The sequence below is a fragment of the Neopsephotus bourkii genome, unplaced genomic scaffold (assembly GCF_033783945.1).
Source record: "Neopsephotus bourkii isolate Nb327-2 ecotype Australia unplaced genomic scaffold, CSIRO-AGI_Nbou_v1 NB_318, whole genome shotgun sequence".
In the NCBI taxonomy this organism is placed as follows: domain Eukaryota; kingdom Metazoa; phylum Chordata; class Aves; order Psittaciformes; family Psittacidae; genus Neopsephotus; species Neopsephotus bourkii.
In genome coordinates this window covers 6,703,019-6,719,934 of record NW_026900826.1, presented here as the reverse complement: position 1 = coordinate 6,719,934, position 16,916 = coordinate 6,703,019, and the positions used below count along the sequence as shown (strand labels likewise).

The window sequence follows — 16,916 nt, the reverse complement described above, 5'->3', positions numbered from 1 at the left end:
TGCTTTCACAAGGAAACATACACTTTTGGTACTTGAAGGCAGTTGTTACTAAATAATCAGTTTCAAAAAGCTGAGGGCAAATAGGATAGGCAACAATAACTCCTGAACTGAAAATGGAGGTGGCTTGTTTGGTTTCAGGTATAAACAAGATGAAGTTGTATTCAATGTCATTATGGAAAAACTCACAAAGCAGGTCTCCTGCTTTGACAGAAAATGTCTGCAGATGAGGATAAACAGCAAAAAGCACCACTGGTAAACACTGTAAATAGCCAACAGTGTTGAAAGTCCGCATAACTTTATAGCTATCAATAGATATTTTGAACATATTTACAAAACATAAATAGATATCCCCTGGCTCTGGAAATCCCAAATACTCGAATGTTTCAGTTGACCTGGAGCTGGTGGATGCTGGGAGCCTTCACGAATCTAACAGGCAATGAAAGACAGATCTAGAATTCCTGCTCTTCTTCTAGGAAATAGTCAACTTTATGTTGAAGCTTGGCATTCAAACATGCAGGTTTTTTCTCATCCTTGGACTAAAGATGGCCTTATTGTCATCTGTGGAATGTGTCCTGTACCTCATAGGCATTAACACAGATGACTGCATGTGATAAATGGGCTGCTACATAGAGCACACATTGCACACAAAATGTTATTTTAATTAGACACTCCTAACTTGACAACATTTAACAGCCTGATTCAAACAGCCCTCATCTTTATTTCATACTGAGGACTATTTAATTTGTTACTTGGTTTGCAGTTACAGGGGAAGAATAAAACATGCTATCTGGTTGCAGCAGGGTGAACAAGAAAGTTGTAAATTGCTGCAGTTCTGTACCTACTTCTTGGACCTGAAATTAATACAGAAGTTAGCCATGGCATCACAAGCAAGTTGTTAGCAGGCAGAAAGTTATAAACACAAATGTTAGAAGCAAGCCCCTTCCCACAGGAGCAGAAGAGGTGAAAATTTTCTGAACATGCAGTTATGCTCAAGGGTCCTAATTCCTGGGAATGGGAAATAAAACCTTTCAGTTGCATACAGCTAAATAACTGCCATGTCATAGTAAAATCTCTTCACTATACTTGGGTCTATAATTCTGTCTCATCCTGGACTGGTTGCTTTTTTCCTTTTCTAAAACACTTGTATCAGTATCTCCTGGAGGGAAATATAGATACTGTCTACAGGAACAGAAGGATTATGGCTGACTCTTCTAATCTGTCCCTGATCTTATGTGGAAATTAGAAGCATAGAATGGTTTGGGTTGGAAAGGGCCTTAAGATCATGTAGTTCCAACCCCCTGCCATGGGCCGGGACACCTCCTGCTAGACTAGGTTTCTCAAGGCCCTGCCCAACCTGGCCTTCAACACTACCAGGGATGGAGCATTCCCAGCTTCTTTGGACAGCCTGTTCCAGTGCCTCACCACTCTCACAATAAAGAACTTCCTTATATCCAATCTAAACTTCCCCTGTTTTAAGTTTTAACCCGTTACCCCTTGTCCTATCACTACAGTCCCTAATGAAGAGTCCCTCCCCAGCATCCCTATAGCCCCCCTTCAGATACTGGAAGGCTGCTCAGAGGTCTCCACACAGCCTTCTCTTCTCCACGCTGAACAGCCCCAATTTTCTTAGCTTGCAACACAGAAGATATTTTGATAAGGCAAACAGTCTCAGTTTTTCTCCTCCACTGTTTGCAGCTGTTGTTTCTATGACCACCACAAGCCATTAGCTCTGTAGTCTCAGAAGGACTGGTCTGTGACACAAAACCTTACTTGAAGTACTGACTGTATTTTAAATAGTATTAATTATTAAATACTCTTATTCTACCAATAAAATGGAAAACAGTACATTTTCTAAAAATGCCAAAGCTTTCCTTCACCAACATTTCACCAACATTTCTATTTTACCTTTTTATTTATGGTGGAATAATATTTGTGAGGGGAATATTCATCCAATCATGTAAGGTAACAATCTAAGGTAAACAAACTAAGGTATCCAATCATATAAAGTAACAATCATAAAGGTAACTTTAGGATGTTTTTATGGATGTACATCATTCGCAATGCATTTCTCTGAAAGAAATATCTACCTGGGTTTTACAGTAGCTTTAAGTGAGCTTCATGCCAAAAAATTTAACATTTAGGTTTTTATATAAGCATGTTAAATAATAAAAAAATATGTAATAACTTGAGATCAATTCTCAGTTAATGTAAAGTTGCATCCTAAAGTGGGGGTTTGTTACTATTTCACCTAGATAAGAGGTTAAACAATGCCAGCAAGATACTATCCTCATGCACAGTATACTATCATTTTTATTTAAAATATTTGAGTAGAAATATTAACTACAGCATATTAAGTTAATGACTTGCTGAATTATCATTATGGGTGATGAAAACAGTAATTAAATGTTACAGCTTGCATGCATCATTATTACCTTATTTCCTTTACAAAATAACAGATTGGTTTAGATATAAAATCACACGAAGTACAATTTCTAACAGCAATGGTGACAAAAAAAGAATACACTGAATGGTATCAGTGCCCGTTCTTCTAGGATAAAAACTGTATAATCATATGGAGTGGAAGAAGGGATGGAATAGGCATACTTAATGCTTAAGCTTGGCCACAGTGGGCATAATTTCTTGTATTTATTTAATTCAGACAGCTACCTTTTGAAGAAAATGGTGAATTTTTGCAGTAGCCATTCACCAGACAAAATGCAAACTGAAACTGCCTGAGGCAACAAATAAAAGATAATGGAAATGACAGCTTGGTTATTAAGAGATGTTTCTTCACATTACAGAACCTTGATACGATCTGATTTGATTCACATACATCTGCTGGAGGGGTGTGTACACAGAAAGAACAATCCTGGGAAGGCCTGTAATGGACTGCAGCCTTAAACTGTCTAAATTAGTAAAACATGTAACAACTGCTCTTTCAATCTTTATCTCACTTCCAGCTTTGGTATAATTGGTAGGGTTTTTTTTTTTCCCTTTTTCTTTCCTCACCCCCTTTTTTTATCCTGAGCAACTGTGAACACTTAACAGCATGAGAAAGGTTAAAGTGAGTTGAAAAACTGGGGGTACTTTCTGAAACAGTCAAAGGAGGAACAACCTAGGAAAATGTTTTTGCGGTCCGTATGACAGTACAAAAGTAAAACCTGAAGGAAACTAAAATATAACACAAAAATAGTTTTTATTATTCTGCAGCATTTTTTCCTTAATGCTTGAAACCAAATGGTTGTTTGGTGAGATTATTCTTAACCAAAAAGCTCCCTTCAAATTCATTGGAAAATTTAATCTGTGCTTACTAGTGAACAGCTTGTGTTTATATTTTCTAGCACATTCTTATTAAAAGACTGGTACATCAGAAGGTAGCAGTTTCCAATAAAATACTGTCAATTTGCTTGTAGGAATCAGATACCCACTGTATGCAACAGTTAGCAAGAAACCAGATACTAATAAACCATTGTTGCATATTTTCTTGAGACTGTATTATGCACCACCTCTATGTTGCTAGGCAATAAAAGCTGAACCACAAAGAACAGCTTCATGGCAGAAGAAAACTTGAACTTACTTGAAATTTGAAAAAAAAAAAATAAAAAAAATCCCACTATTCTAACTGAGTCATTTCTGAGACAAGAACATATAATACAGCACATGAATCACAAAACTGATGACAAATGATGTCCCAGGAGGATCTCCCTATTGCATTATACTTTTGCTGTCTAGGAATTACATTTATATGCCTCCTCTTCGTGTAAGAGAGCCTATGCAGCTTTTGAATACTCCAACAACAGAGGAAAAGAATCAGCACAATAATTAAAACCTTTTCATTTGCAGTTTTAAACTTTCAGCATGGTACAACCCTGCTAAGAGAAGACGCACACATACTTCAGTGAAAAATAGAAGGAAAAAGCACAAATCAAGCATTAACAAGCAAGAATAAAGAAAGCAAAACAGATTTCTAGGTGCAGCAAAGCAGAAAGGAACTGCAGATCATGGGACAATAGAGATTACGGAACGATATACTGAAAATAGTTGAAAGAAAAAGGAATCTTCAGTTGGTCTAAGTCAGCGTAGCCCCAGGGAAGTTACGCTCACTTAGGCCTGGTAGGAATCTGGCAACCTGAAAAAAGAAAGAGAAAAGCTTAGGGATAAACAGTAAAGACTGGGATTGAGCAGAAAGATGCAATTCCCTTCTTCTGGGGAGAGGGAAGAAAACTCTTGTCAGTGGAGCTGAAAGGGTGGGAGAACGGACAATTACGCAAGAAGACAAAGCTGGAAGCACAAAGCATAGGAAGCAAAAAGAAGCTGACATAATGGCAGCATCACCAGGTGGTAAGGAAAGGATTTAGGAAAGAATTGAAAAATGAAGTAGGAAGAGAAAAATTACATGCTTTTAGGGTATTTGAATTCCCACTGAAATGACTGCTTCTTGCACATACCCATCAGAAGCACTTTAGTATCATTCTTGGTTCACTGTCACCTACACACTTATTCCTCTTACACTGATAAATACCATAAAATTAGGTGCAGGTTAAGATTCCTGGAGTATATACGGTTACATTTCTGGACCACTGTTATGCTAGACAGACAAATCTTTCCAGGTGTGATGCTCACTTCATCTCCCTATGATCACTGCAAGGTGAAAAATGTCTTCAATAAGCATTCTAGCAGTAAATATTATGGGGTGTGAGCGTATGGAAAGAATAAATCCTTTTATGTTTAAAGTACAATTTGTCATCAGCCGAGATTTTTGTCAATTCTGCTCAACATCCAAACCAAAGTTATTTAAGGAACACTCTTTACAAGTCTCTACAAGCACGCACAATGTGAATGCACAGAGTGCTATACAACAAAATGCATTTATGTACCATTTGTAGGTATTATGCATACATGTGTACCTAATTTATTATATCCTCTACTATGTGAAGGAAACACCAGATCACTAAGTTTGTAACCCAGTGACTGGAACACTCATCTAGAAAGGACACACTTTGTTGTGTAAATGATTTGCAGCTAACTTGTTGGGCCAATATTCTATCTGTGCAAACTTTTAAAATATAAACAACTTACAAATGACTGGTACTAGGTTTGTGTGCTTGCCCTCTCTTTTAAAGCAAAGAATAATTTCCTACATCAGGCAATAATAGAGCTGGGTCAGACACAATATACCTGGCCTGCAAAATACAAGGATTTTGATTTTTTCTTTTTTGTTTCAACATTACATTGAAATCTGAAGAATCACAGTGCTTTTTTGGGGCAGAAAACCTTGTCCAACCAAAACAAGACAGTATCCTGTAATGCAGCTGGCTATGCAGAAGACTAATGATCCTTTTCTCTTTGGTTTTAAACATAATTGCTACTCTGAAGCTTGAACATGTTTTCCTTATGAAAACACTGCTATTGTCACAGGGCTGTGGAAATCCCAACTCTGAACTCATAGTTCTTGTATCAGAAAAGTAGCAAAAAATAGTATCTCAAAGCTAAGTAATTGCTCTGGACAGTGTGGAAACTGAAGATAATAAACATGTAAGGATGGAAAATTTAACATGAATATAGATCCACTTTGTTGATAACCTTGTTAACAAAAATAACATACTCCCAATTGCAAAATCCTGATTACAAATCCCTAATATTATATGTAAACGTTTTAAACACAGCAGCTATTCACACTGCATTCACACATCTGTATGCTACGCTTACATAAATGCATGCAAATAAAAAATACACCCATGTACACACATGTTCTAACACTACACAAGGACACACAAACAGGCTAACATTTATAAGCAAACAGCAGGTATAAATGAGTATACACAGATAAGGACGTCATGTTGGACAATAGCCTGTGTTGTCACTGAAACATACTCACCATTTGCAGAAGATCAGAAGAAACCATCTGCATGCAACACATTGCTGTTGCCAAAGCACAGACAATGGTGGAGATGATATTGAGAGCGCACACACTGAACAACAGGTCCTGTGAAAACACACGCATCAGAATATCATCTTAGGGACACAAAGGATGGGATATATTTTTAGCAATTTCATAATAAACACTATCAACTGCTCTCAATTGATATGGTCTCAATTAACTGCGTGGAACTCGCTCAGATCATACTGATTTTTTTAAACCACTCTGCAAAGAAAATAATTACAGAAACAAAATCCTTCCCCCCCCCCACTCCTTACAGTCCATTTGTTATTAGGTATTTCCTCAGAAGTACTGATAGCTCAAGTTTTCCAGTTCTCTGAAATAAAAGACAAATTACTGCTTTCACAATTGACTCCAAGCTACATTTGTCACAAGAAAGATATTACAAAACAGATTTCTGATGAAAAACAAAACAAAAACCAACATCCCCCCCCCAAACATACTGAAATTTTATTGTTTTGATAGTTGTGCTCTACAACTTAGGGTTCTGCATTAAAAAATTCAGTGGAGATTCTAGTATTAAATAGATAACTTTATCCTCTGTTACATACTCTATGCATCTGAAACATGTTTAGATACATGAGAAAAGCAGTGACTACATCATATATTTCACCTTTTGTTCATGAAATAAGTGAACATGGTCACACTGGTTTTTTCAAAAAACCAAAACTTTTAAAATAGAATGTAAATTTATGTTTACCAAGTAGAATAAAATAAATATTTGAATTTTAACTGACACATTTTTATAGCAAAGGTATAATTAGAAAAAAAAAGCATCTACCTCTTCACAGTGTTTTTATTTTCTTTCCCAACAGCCACTGCAAAGGAACACTGATTTAGCATGCAGGCTACATTTCAAAACTACCACAATCCTTTTACAGCAATTGCACAGCTGATGTACGTTTGACAATTATGTGGCTCAGTTAGTATTCTGAACAGCAGCAGAAGTATTTGACAAAAAGCATCACAGAGAACAGATGAAACCAAAATAAAAACTGTTAATATACCATGAATAGAAGCACTCAGTCTATAAAGAATATTCTGCAGGATCAAAGTTTAAAAGAGTATCTCAGTCACTACCAGTACATTGCTTGCTTTCCTTTTGCCAACAGTACTCACAAAAATTACAGAAAGGTGCAAATTTACTCCTGCCACTGTAACTGCATGCACCTCAAGTGACCTTCATTTGCAGACATGGGAACATGGCAGACATCAAATAGGTGAACAAATTCTAGTCATTTAGTAGCTTACACTGAGTCAGATTTGCTCTTGCTGATCTTGTCAGTGGTTTTCTGTCTTCTTGGCCAGCCCATCAGCCAGGGGAACAGGGAATCAACAGCATCAACAGCAAAATACTGGAAGGGCCAATCTCTAACTCACATACAGAAGGTAATACAGAGAACTCGCTCAAATACAAGGTCATACAGACCCACTTAGATTATTCAAACAGAATAGGCAAGCAAATCCCCAGAGATACGATTAGTTAACAGTGGCACATAAAGAGATTAAGATCCTGCATGTTCTGTTTTCCATATGTAAACCTAGGTAAAGAATACAAAGGCAGAGACAAGACCTAGGACAGAAATATAATTATCCCCTGGGAACAGGAAACTCCATTTATTGCTAACTACAGCCCTTTAGAACCAAAAGATTTAGCTAATCTTAATGCACAACTTCATACCATTTATAATAAATTATAAAATCTACACCACCCAAGTCCTGGAAGGCAGACGCAGGGACTGTGAGAATGGAGACCTTGGGCTCACTGTAGGAAAGGAACTGGTTCAAGACCATCTTAAGAACCTGAACGTACAAAAGTCCATGGGACCTGATGAAATCCATCCACGGGTCCTGAAGGAGCTGGCAAATGAAGTTGCTAAGCCACTGGCCATCATACTGGAAAAATCATGGCAGTCAGAAGTTCCCGATGACTGGAAAAAGGGAAATATAACCCCCATTTTCAAGAAGGGGAAAATGGATGACCCAGGGAATTACAGACCAGTCAGTCTCACCTCTGTGCCTGGCAAAATCTTCGAGCAGATTCTCCTGGAAGGCATGCTAAGGCACATGAAAAACAAGAAGGTGCTTGGTGACAGCCAGCATGGCTTCACTAAGGGGAAATCCTGCCTGACCAATTTGGTGGCCTTCTATGATGGAGCTACGGAACTGATGGACTGGGGTAGAGCAGCTGATGTCATCTACCTGGACTTGTGTAAAGTGTTCGACACTGTCCCACACAACATCCTTGTCTCTAAATTGGAGAGACATCAATTTGATGAATGGACCACTCGGTGGGTAAAGAACTGGCCGGATGGCTGCACACAAAGAGTTGTGGTCAATGGCTCAATGTCCAGCTGGAGACCAGTTACGAGTGGTGTCCCTCAGGGATTGGTGTTGGGACCGGTCTTGTTCAAAGTCTTTGTTGCTGACATGGACAGTGGGATTGAGTGCGCCCTAAGCAAGTTTGCCAATGACACCAAGCTGTGTGGTTCAGTTGATATGCTGGAGGGAAGGAATGCCATCCAGAGGGACCTTGACACGCTTGTGAGGTGGGCTGATGCCAACCTCCTGAAGTTTAACCATGCCAAGTGCAAGGCCCTACAGCCGGGTTGGAGCAATCCCAGGCACAGCTACAGCCTGGGCAGAGAAGAGATTCAGAGCAGCCCTGAGGAGAAGGACTTGGGGATGTTGGTTGATGAGAAAATGAACATGAGCCGGCTTCAGTGTGTGCTTGCAGCCCAGAAAGCCAACCGAATCCTGGGCTGCATCAAAAAGAATGTGACCAGCAGGTCGAAGGAGGTGATCCTGCCCCTTTATTCTGCTCTTGTGAGACCTCACTTGGAGTATTGTGTGCAGTTCTGGTGTCCTCAACATAAAAAGGACATGGAACTGTTGGAACAAGTCCAGAGGAGGGCCAAGAGAATGATCAGGGGCTGGAGCACCTCCCATACGAAGACAGGCTGAGACACCGTGGTGGTGCTCAAGACCAGGCTGGACAGAGCCTTGGGTGACATGTTTTAGTGTAAGGTGTCCCTGCCCATGGCAGGGGGCTTGAAACTGGATGATCTTAAGGTCCTTTCCAACCCCAACTATTCTATGATTCTATAAATCAGGATCCAAAAAGTCTTTAAGACCTTCATACAACTTACACACCTCAGATAGGCTCAACATCATGATTGGTATTTCTTTGATCTGTTCCTAAAGATCCCACAGCTTTATCCCACTATTTCAACATTTACCTTTACCATTCGCATCCTTCTGACATCCATCCCACAGTTGAAAAGCATTGCTCCTTCTCTTCCATAGCCTTTGAGAACATGCTCTTATACAGAAGAATTTCACACCTTTAAAGTCTATTATCATGCTTGAAATCTTTTCCTCCTTTACTGCATGACATATACCCCATTCCTCCAGTGCTCAGCTGAGACAGATTTCCTAGGCCTCTGATGGAATATAAAACTGGAACACTACCAATTTGCTCTGATGAGCCATATTAATATTCCTTCATCATAGTAAACAAAGTTACAACTGAATTACTTTCTTCTATTGGCTGCCTTCTAGAACCAGCTGTAGAAAATTCGTATTAGTTAACCAAGGCTGAAATCCAGCAGTAATACAGTATTACCACACAATATTCAGTCTTTGTATCAAATATTATATAGAAAATTATCCAGCTGTGCTGCTTACACATAATTGAGAAACTGTATTTAAACCTATTTTGCTCTAAAAAGAAACAAAGTACAGATAAATGCTTCTTGTCCCCACTTCTGTCTCCACATCTATTTACAGAACAGAAATTCATTATCTTTTGTGAAATGTGTAACTTGTGTCCATATTACCAAAAAACTAAGTTATACAGCACAAACCCAGTACTAAAGAGTTCTAACTTGTGCAATATTATTGAACTGGTAACTCTCTTTACAAGACATTCACATTTGGCTGGCTCAATAGACTGTTTTCCTGTGGAAGAGGTTCATAGTCTTTGAGGCTCTTAAGTCCTTTGCACTTTTGAAAGCTTAGTCAATATACAATAAAAGGAGTAAAATAAGCTTGCTGATGTGTGAAAAGAACACTCTAATCAGTACCCTTGAGCACATGGATCTAAACGTCTACGCTGATCAAGGGCTACAACTAGCTTCAGTTCTGCAATTCTGTGAAGATGACTTTTTTTCTCCTTGATTGACTCCAATTATGATGCTTATTTTCCTATACTACTGCAACCTGAAAAGAGATAGTGAGCAGTAAAGCTTTTTCACCCATGAAATTAGTGTCTGTGTACCTCTTTTGTTCATGAATTTATGGACAACCCTTCTAACTCTAATTATAACTTCAGTTGGTCTAACTGGATATGTCTGAAAAACACTAGAAAAAATAGCTGTTCCAATACTTTCTGCCTTTTCTTTACTTACAAAGAGCCAATTCTGAACCGTACAGGTCTCAAGGGCACATTGAGCTGTTAATGGGGAAATGATCAGTGCTTCATAAAATAGATGTAAGTTATGGAAGTACAATACAGTACACTATTTTACATGTATCTAAAATATTTACTGTAATTTTAAGGAGGCAGTGCACAGCTGCTACGTACGAAAACAAATCAAAAAGGTCTTCCCTGCTTGGAAGCGAGTTTGTGTATTTCTCACCAACTCAGGTGTCTATATTAAATTTAGTACTGGAGATAATATTAGTTAGAGACTCCTGAAAGGCTCGGGTTCCATAAAATAACTGTCCAAGTACGTAATGAACAGATTCCAGTCATTCAAAGAGGCAGATTTTCAGCCATGTGAGGAGTTCACAACCGTGTTCATTCATTGCATAAGCTAGGAACAGAAAACACTCATGAGGAAGGAAAAGCATAAGCAGACTACGCCTGTTACACCACTGTTATCTAGAACTTTTGAACACTTGTAGCTCAATTATTCAGACTACAGAGCCCACACAGAAAAGCTCTATTTTTCATGGTATCTAGTATGGTAAATACTTCCTAAGCAAAGAGGATATTTTCATCTACCTGAAATGACTCCAGCATTTAAAAATTCTCATGGGAAATATTTTATGCTATACTGAGCTTTATCTAATATCCAAGCAGATTATAAAGTCTTTTAGGTAAGTCATTCAGCAAAATTAAGTAGTTTGTATTTGATCATATATCAAATCTGAGGAAAGCCTGTTCTCATAACTCTAAAGAACATGTTAGGAGTCATCCTCCTCTGTTTTGCATATGAAAGCATGCTCTTCTGAATGGAAAAAATATAAATTAAAACATGCGTAGATTTGGTCATCAGGAAACTCAGTAACAATATATTTGGATTCAAAGGAGAGGAAAGATCCACAGAAGAAGACTGCAAGAACCCCAAGTTACATAAATCTCTAATAATGATGCCTAGCTTACAAACTAATGAATGGAATCAGTAACCTGAAAAAGACATTTACTATTTACTTTGTATTCTAGCAGCTCCAAAACAAGTATTTATGCTGAAAATAGAGGGGGAAATCAGTGTTTTCCCAGGCAGTACAGTCACAAAAACATTCTACAGAAGCACTTCAAGTAGGAAACAATTATTTAAATAGCAAATTCATAAATTAGCGTACATGACCACACGTATTCTGGGCTGTGTTAGCTGTTGAAGTTATTAAAAATACCCTACTGGATCATTACTAAGCCAAAGCAGTACAACATTCTCCTCTTACATGCAAATATCAGACAGTAATATAACATTACTAATTAATTCAAACTAAATACCTAGCTTCATCTTCTCAAAATACAACCTCAAAAAGATAAGTTTTGTTGCATGCATGTCTTTCATAAATTCAGGATATTCTGAGTTTAGAAAGAAGGAATAATTTTTGCAGATGAAAATTGTGAGGAAAATTCAGTCCTTGTACTTTTAATTAACATTTCAAGAAGAACTCAGTTCCTTAAAATTTCATCTACAAACCAACACATTCAAGTCACACACTATGCCAGCATTTTATCCTCATTCAGAGGTAACACTGTTAAAAAAAGACATTTCATTTCCACTGTTCTCATATTGGAAAAGACTTCTTATGTTGCCTGAAGTATAATCAGCAGCATAACCCAGAGATTATTTGATTTTCTCTTTGTTTACATACGTGTGTGTGTGTGTGTGTGTGTGTGTGTGTGTGTGTAAAAAAGATTCACTGTCTTGCATTTTTTCTGGTTTTACCTGAATGAAAGCCAGCTTGAAAAGCAACAGGAGACGAGTGAGATTCAGTTGAAGTAGCTAACTAAACTGACTGGCTGTTTTATGCAACCAATATACTGCTTTTAAATTTCTACAGTGGAGCTTCAGCTCTTCAGTTAATTCAAGCCTACTCATAACAGGTTTGTGCTCCTGTCCCGTTTCATGGTCCGGTTAGTAGTCTACAAACCCTGATATCTTTGGCCATAAACTTCTCCTTTATGCATTAGAACCACTTCTCTCTTGTTTGGACAGAAGGTAAGAAGTTCAACTGAAGATTCTCAGAAAGTGAAAAAATACTCAACTGCTTCCAAGCACAAGGTAAGATAATGTTACAAAGTGTTATTTGCACAAGATCTATTGGTTCTGGCAAACAATTTATCTTAAGTGACTGTTTCTCAGATAATAAGCCTTTATGCTTTACCCAAGAGATTTCATATGTTTGACCTTTTAAGATTTTAAAAGGTCAGGTTCTGTAAGATTCTATTAATTTTAAGGTAAGGCATTCTAGATATCAAATAAAGTTTACCTTTTTTTTTTTTTTTTTGCCATAGCTTCACTGCTTCAGTTCTTATTTGTCTATTAGGGATTTTATTGTACATAAAAAAAGTTATCTTTTTACTGTGAGAATTATGTTCTCCCTCTTCAGTTAATTTTGTAAGACAAAAAGTCTGTATAAGACTTAAGTAGCAGAGGACAAATATCTTCTAATATAATCATCCCATTAAAATATTTTTTTTCTAAAATCATTACATATTAAAAGGAATATTCTGAGGCAAATTTCCTTGTATAATCTACAAAATGTTATACATAAAGGTGTATAATCTTAACTCTGATACCCTACACTTTCTCTCCCTTTGGCTCCCAAAACAATAAGCACAACTGAGCTTTTGGTATTACAACATCTGATCTCTTAAGATCACACTGTAGTTGTTAATTATAATTAAAGAAGGTGAGCCTTATCACAGTCAGTCGTTTACCTAATGAGCTGTGATCTTTTTTTCTTATGGGGTTAGTACAATGCTGTTCTTAAATTTACAGCTAGGAATACAGAGCTCTCAAAGCCAAAGAGAAAGCAAGTGTAGAATTAAAACTGAAAAATATTTAAGAAACTTTCTGAAAAAGCTATTTTCTTAACTACCTTCTCTTGAATAAAAAAAAACTTTAAACAAGCTTAATTAAAGCTGCACTCGTATTCATAGGAACTCCAGTACTTAAATCAGTCCTCTGCCAGTACAAGCAGATATGTCATCAATTTCTTTTATAAACGACTGAGTTTTGTTTTAAAGGAAATAATTTGCCTTCTACTCCAATTGCTGTATTGGTCAGAAACCTTACCCTAATCACCAGCGTATGTTACTTCTACTTGCTTCATATGCCGACAATGTTGTCAAAGATGAACAGTTCTTTTCTCTCACATTAAAGTTTACATTACTAACATTTTAACAGCAAGTAACTATATGCTCCCTCCATCTTTACTTTCACAGGATCTTCAACTCAGCTTTTTCTATAAAACAGGTTCATATTTTTGCATCTGTTGTAAATTTAAGAATGTTTAAGAACTTATTTTCCTTCGTTACCTTCTTGTAACACATTTCACGAACTGCACCACTGAACAGTCCTGACTTTAGCATTCCAAGTAGCAGTTTATTACTATTTTTGCTCAGCAATGTCAAGTTATGCTTCCTTTCCACTTGTTAAATTCCTGCTACCCTGTAAGCTTTTGCTCCCAGTCCCCTTTATCATCCTCATTATAACCTGAGACAGAGGTCTTAATTTGAGGGCCATATTAAATTGTTTTAATTTCTACCTGATCCTTAATACCTTGTTGTTCTTCCTTTTTTTTTTTTTCCTTTTCCTTAACAAAGCTGAAGAACTTTTACACAGTATGTATTTTTTCCAGGATTTCTAACTGTTCTGAACTTTAAAATGCAGTTTCAAATATAGATATAACAGCATTTTCAGGCCTCAAACTACCACCTAAATCCCTAAGATCCTTCTCAAAATTAAATTTCACTACTTTATTATATTCTATTAACCTTATAAAAACACATTCTTTGAAATTGAGAGCCACAGATACAGAATTAGTTCTGTTGATCATTAAATTAAACCTAAAATGAATCACCTGTCTCCCAACCTGAGGTTCTTTTCTTTCTTGGATTCCTTATCATTTTCCAAACCAATCTAACACCATGTCTTGCTAGTTCAGTAACAATGAAGTGAAACAATGATGTGGACAATTTTAACTGGGATATAACACGCTCATACAATATTCTTAGCATTTGCTCTCAATTTTTTATCTATGTACTCGCTTCTAACAGAATGCTACAAAGCTGAAATATCTTACAATATTGCAGGGCATTCTGTAAGAATGTCCCTGGAGTTATGCCAAAAGAACACTTACTATTCTCTTCCAAAGCAAGTTCCCTCTGAATTACTGCTAATACTTCATGTTAACAGTACATCATAAAATACTTCATGATTCTGCTAATACTTCATGTTTCTATGCAGTCTACCATAACATTACTAAACAATGTCAGCAACCACACCTTTGATTCTGGCTTTCTTGAACAGCAACATCAAAGACACCTGTTCTTATATCCTCCAGCACCAGCCATCGAATCATAGAATGGTTAGGGTTGGAATTTAAGATCATATAGTTCCAACTGCCCTGCCATGGGCAGGACACCTCCTACTAGACCAGACTGTTCAAGGTCCTGCACAGCCTGGCCTTCAACAATGCCAGGGATAGAACATTCACAACGTCCTTGGACAGCCTGTTCCAGTGCCTCATCACTCTCACAGTAAAAAATTTCTTCATTGTATCTAACCTGAATGTCCCCTTGAACCCATTCCCCCTTGTCCTACCACTACAGTCCTGATGAGGAGTGCCTCTTCAGCATCCTTGTAGGCCCCTTCAGATACTGAAAGGCTGCTATGAGGTCTCCATGCAGCCTTCTCTTCCAGGCTGAACAGCCCCAGTTTTCTCAGCCTATCTTCATACGGGAGGTGCTTCACCCCTGATCAACTTCATGGATCCCCGCTGGACTTCCTCCAACAGTTCCATGTCTTTCTTATGCTGAGGACACCAGAACTGCACACAGTACTCTAAGTGGGGTCTCACAAGAGCAGGGCAGAAGGGCAGGATCACATACTTCGACTTGCTGGTCAAAATTCTTTTGATACAGCCCAAATGTAAACTCATAACCAAAGGTAACTCTGTTCCTTAAATAACTGCTAACAAAACAGTTACCTATACAAATAAATACATTGCGTGTGTAACATAAAACCATTTTCATGCATAAAAGTTAAAACTAAATTCTGTTGAATGAAGATCTTTTTCATGTAAGAATGCACGAACACCAAGAATATTAGCTACTCCTCCCCTCATCACACACTTCTGTCTTGCTAAGAGGTCACTACTTAAAACCAAAATAAACTATTAATTCGCATAACGCACCTTTAGGGTCAGCCTCACAACATTACACTCCTGCAGAGGGTTCAGTTTCAGCGTTTCTCCCAGATTACTGCAGCCTGATGTTTGATGCTGCATTTCACAACAAACACAGACACCATCACTGTCAAATTTAATCTATGGAAGAAAAAAAGAAAAAGTCAGAGAAAGTATAAATCACCGGAAATACACTTAAGACTCTTCCCAGAAATTGTATTTCCAGATGAGACAATAGTGACTACTAAATGTAAAATTAAAATCTCCATGAAGAATCCCCTGAAGCAGAATGTCTTCCATTGACCAATATAAGCCATAAAACCAGGTAAAATGCAGAAAGAGGATACAATACCAAGGAGTATTACCTTTTATGCATCTTTCTGAAAAAAAATTATTTTCCAGGGGCAGATGAAACCAGGGTAACTCAACTGAATAAACACCAAATCATACCCAATGGGGAAAGACAAAAAATAACAGAAAAAAGGCAGAAAATACATGAAGCAGTCATGATCACAAATGTAATTTATGCTTACAAATACATGGAAAAATAAATCTGAAAAAAACCATGGCACATATCTGAGAAAAGAAAACACAGCATGAATGAAAAGTGCAGGAAGTAAGAGGTACATTTCATCTCATGTATATTTTTACTTTGGTAAAGTTTTGCTCTCTTTTCCTATGTTCAGTTCACCTTGAATACAATAAGCATTCAATGTTTTTACATTGCAAAAAGCATTACCTATTGCCTTCTTCAAAGACTTGCATTAAAGCGCGTCTTGCTAAGAATACCAAACCCTGATCATTCTCAAAAAGTAAATTAAAGTATCTATGTGTAATTCTAAAATAATTCCATTCAGCTCAAAATATTCACTAAACTGATTCTGACTTCCTCATTTAAAACCCCCAACAAACCAACCCTCCAAAACAATACCCACAGAAATGGGTTTTTTTCCACTTACTTACAATAAAGACTTCTTTTTTAAGCAAAGTATTAACCCTATACATGTTTTTACCTAGCTTGTTAATGTGAACTGTCATTGCTTTAAATTTTTCCAGTAAGGCATTTCTGTGTTTTTTCCATTCCCATTAAAGGGCTAACAATGGGATACAACAACCCAATCTGGGTTAGTACTAGGAAAGTAATTAGTATCACATACAAATGTGAGTTCCTTGAACTATGAGTTTAAAAATACCAGATCCCAAGGTTTCCATATGCCAATAATCAGTATTAGGAACGACATTCATGAGAAACTTCCCTGGCTTTCCATGTGAATTATAAAAAGTTCAACGTACCATTGAGGTATACTCAAAGTAAAGACAGAAA

At 37.3% G+C, this 16,916-nt stretch overlaps 1 protein-coding gene across 2 annotated transcripts in view; it reads right to left on the bottom strand.

The window, feature by feature from the left end:
• Positions 1 to 16,916, bottom strand: part of ENTREP2 (endosomal transmembrane epsin interactor 2) — a 103,527-nt gene that overhangs the window by 19,647 nt on the left and 66,964 nt on the right. For both annotated transcript variants that reach the window (XM_061347551.1, XM_061347552.1), the window contains exons 4-5: positions 15,602 to 15,733; positions 5,879 to 5,986 (exon numbers count right to left, since the gene is read on the bottom strand). In XM_061347551.1, the coding sequence (XP_061203535.1) occupies positions 5,879 to 5,986; positions 15,602 to 15,733 (240 nt within the window). The remainder of the gene's footprint in view (positions 1 to 5,878; positions 5,987 to 15,601; positions 15,734 to 16,916) is intronic.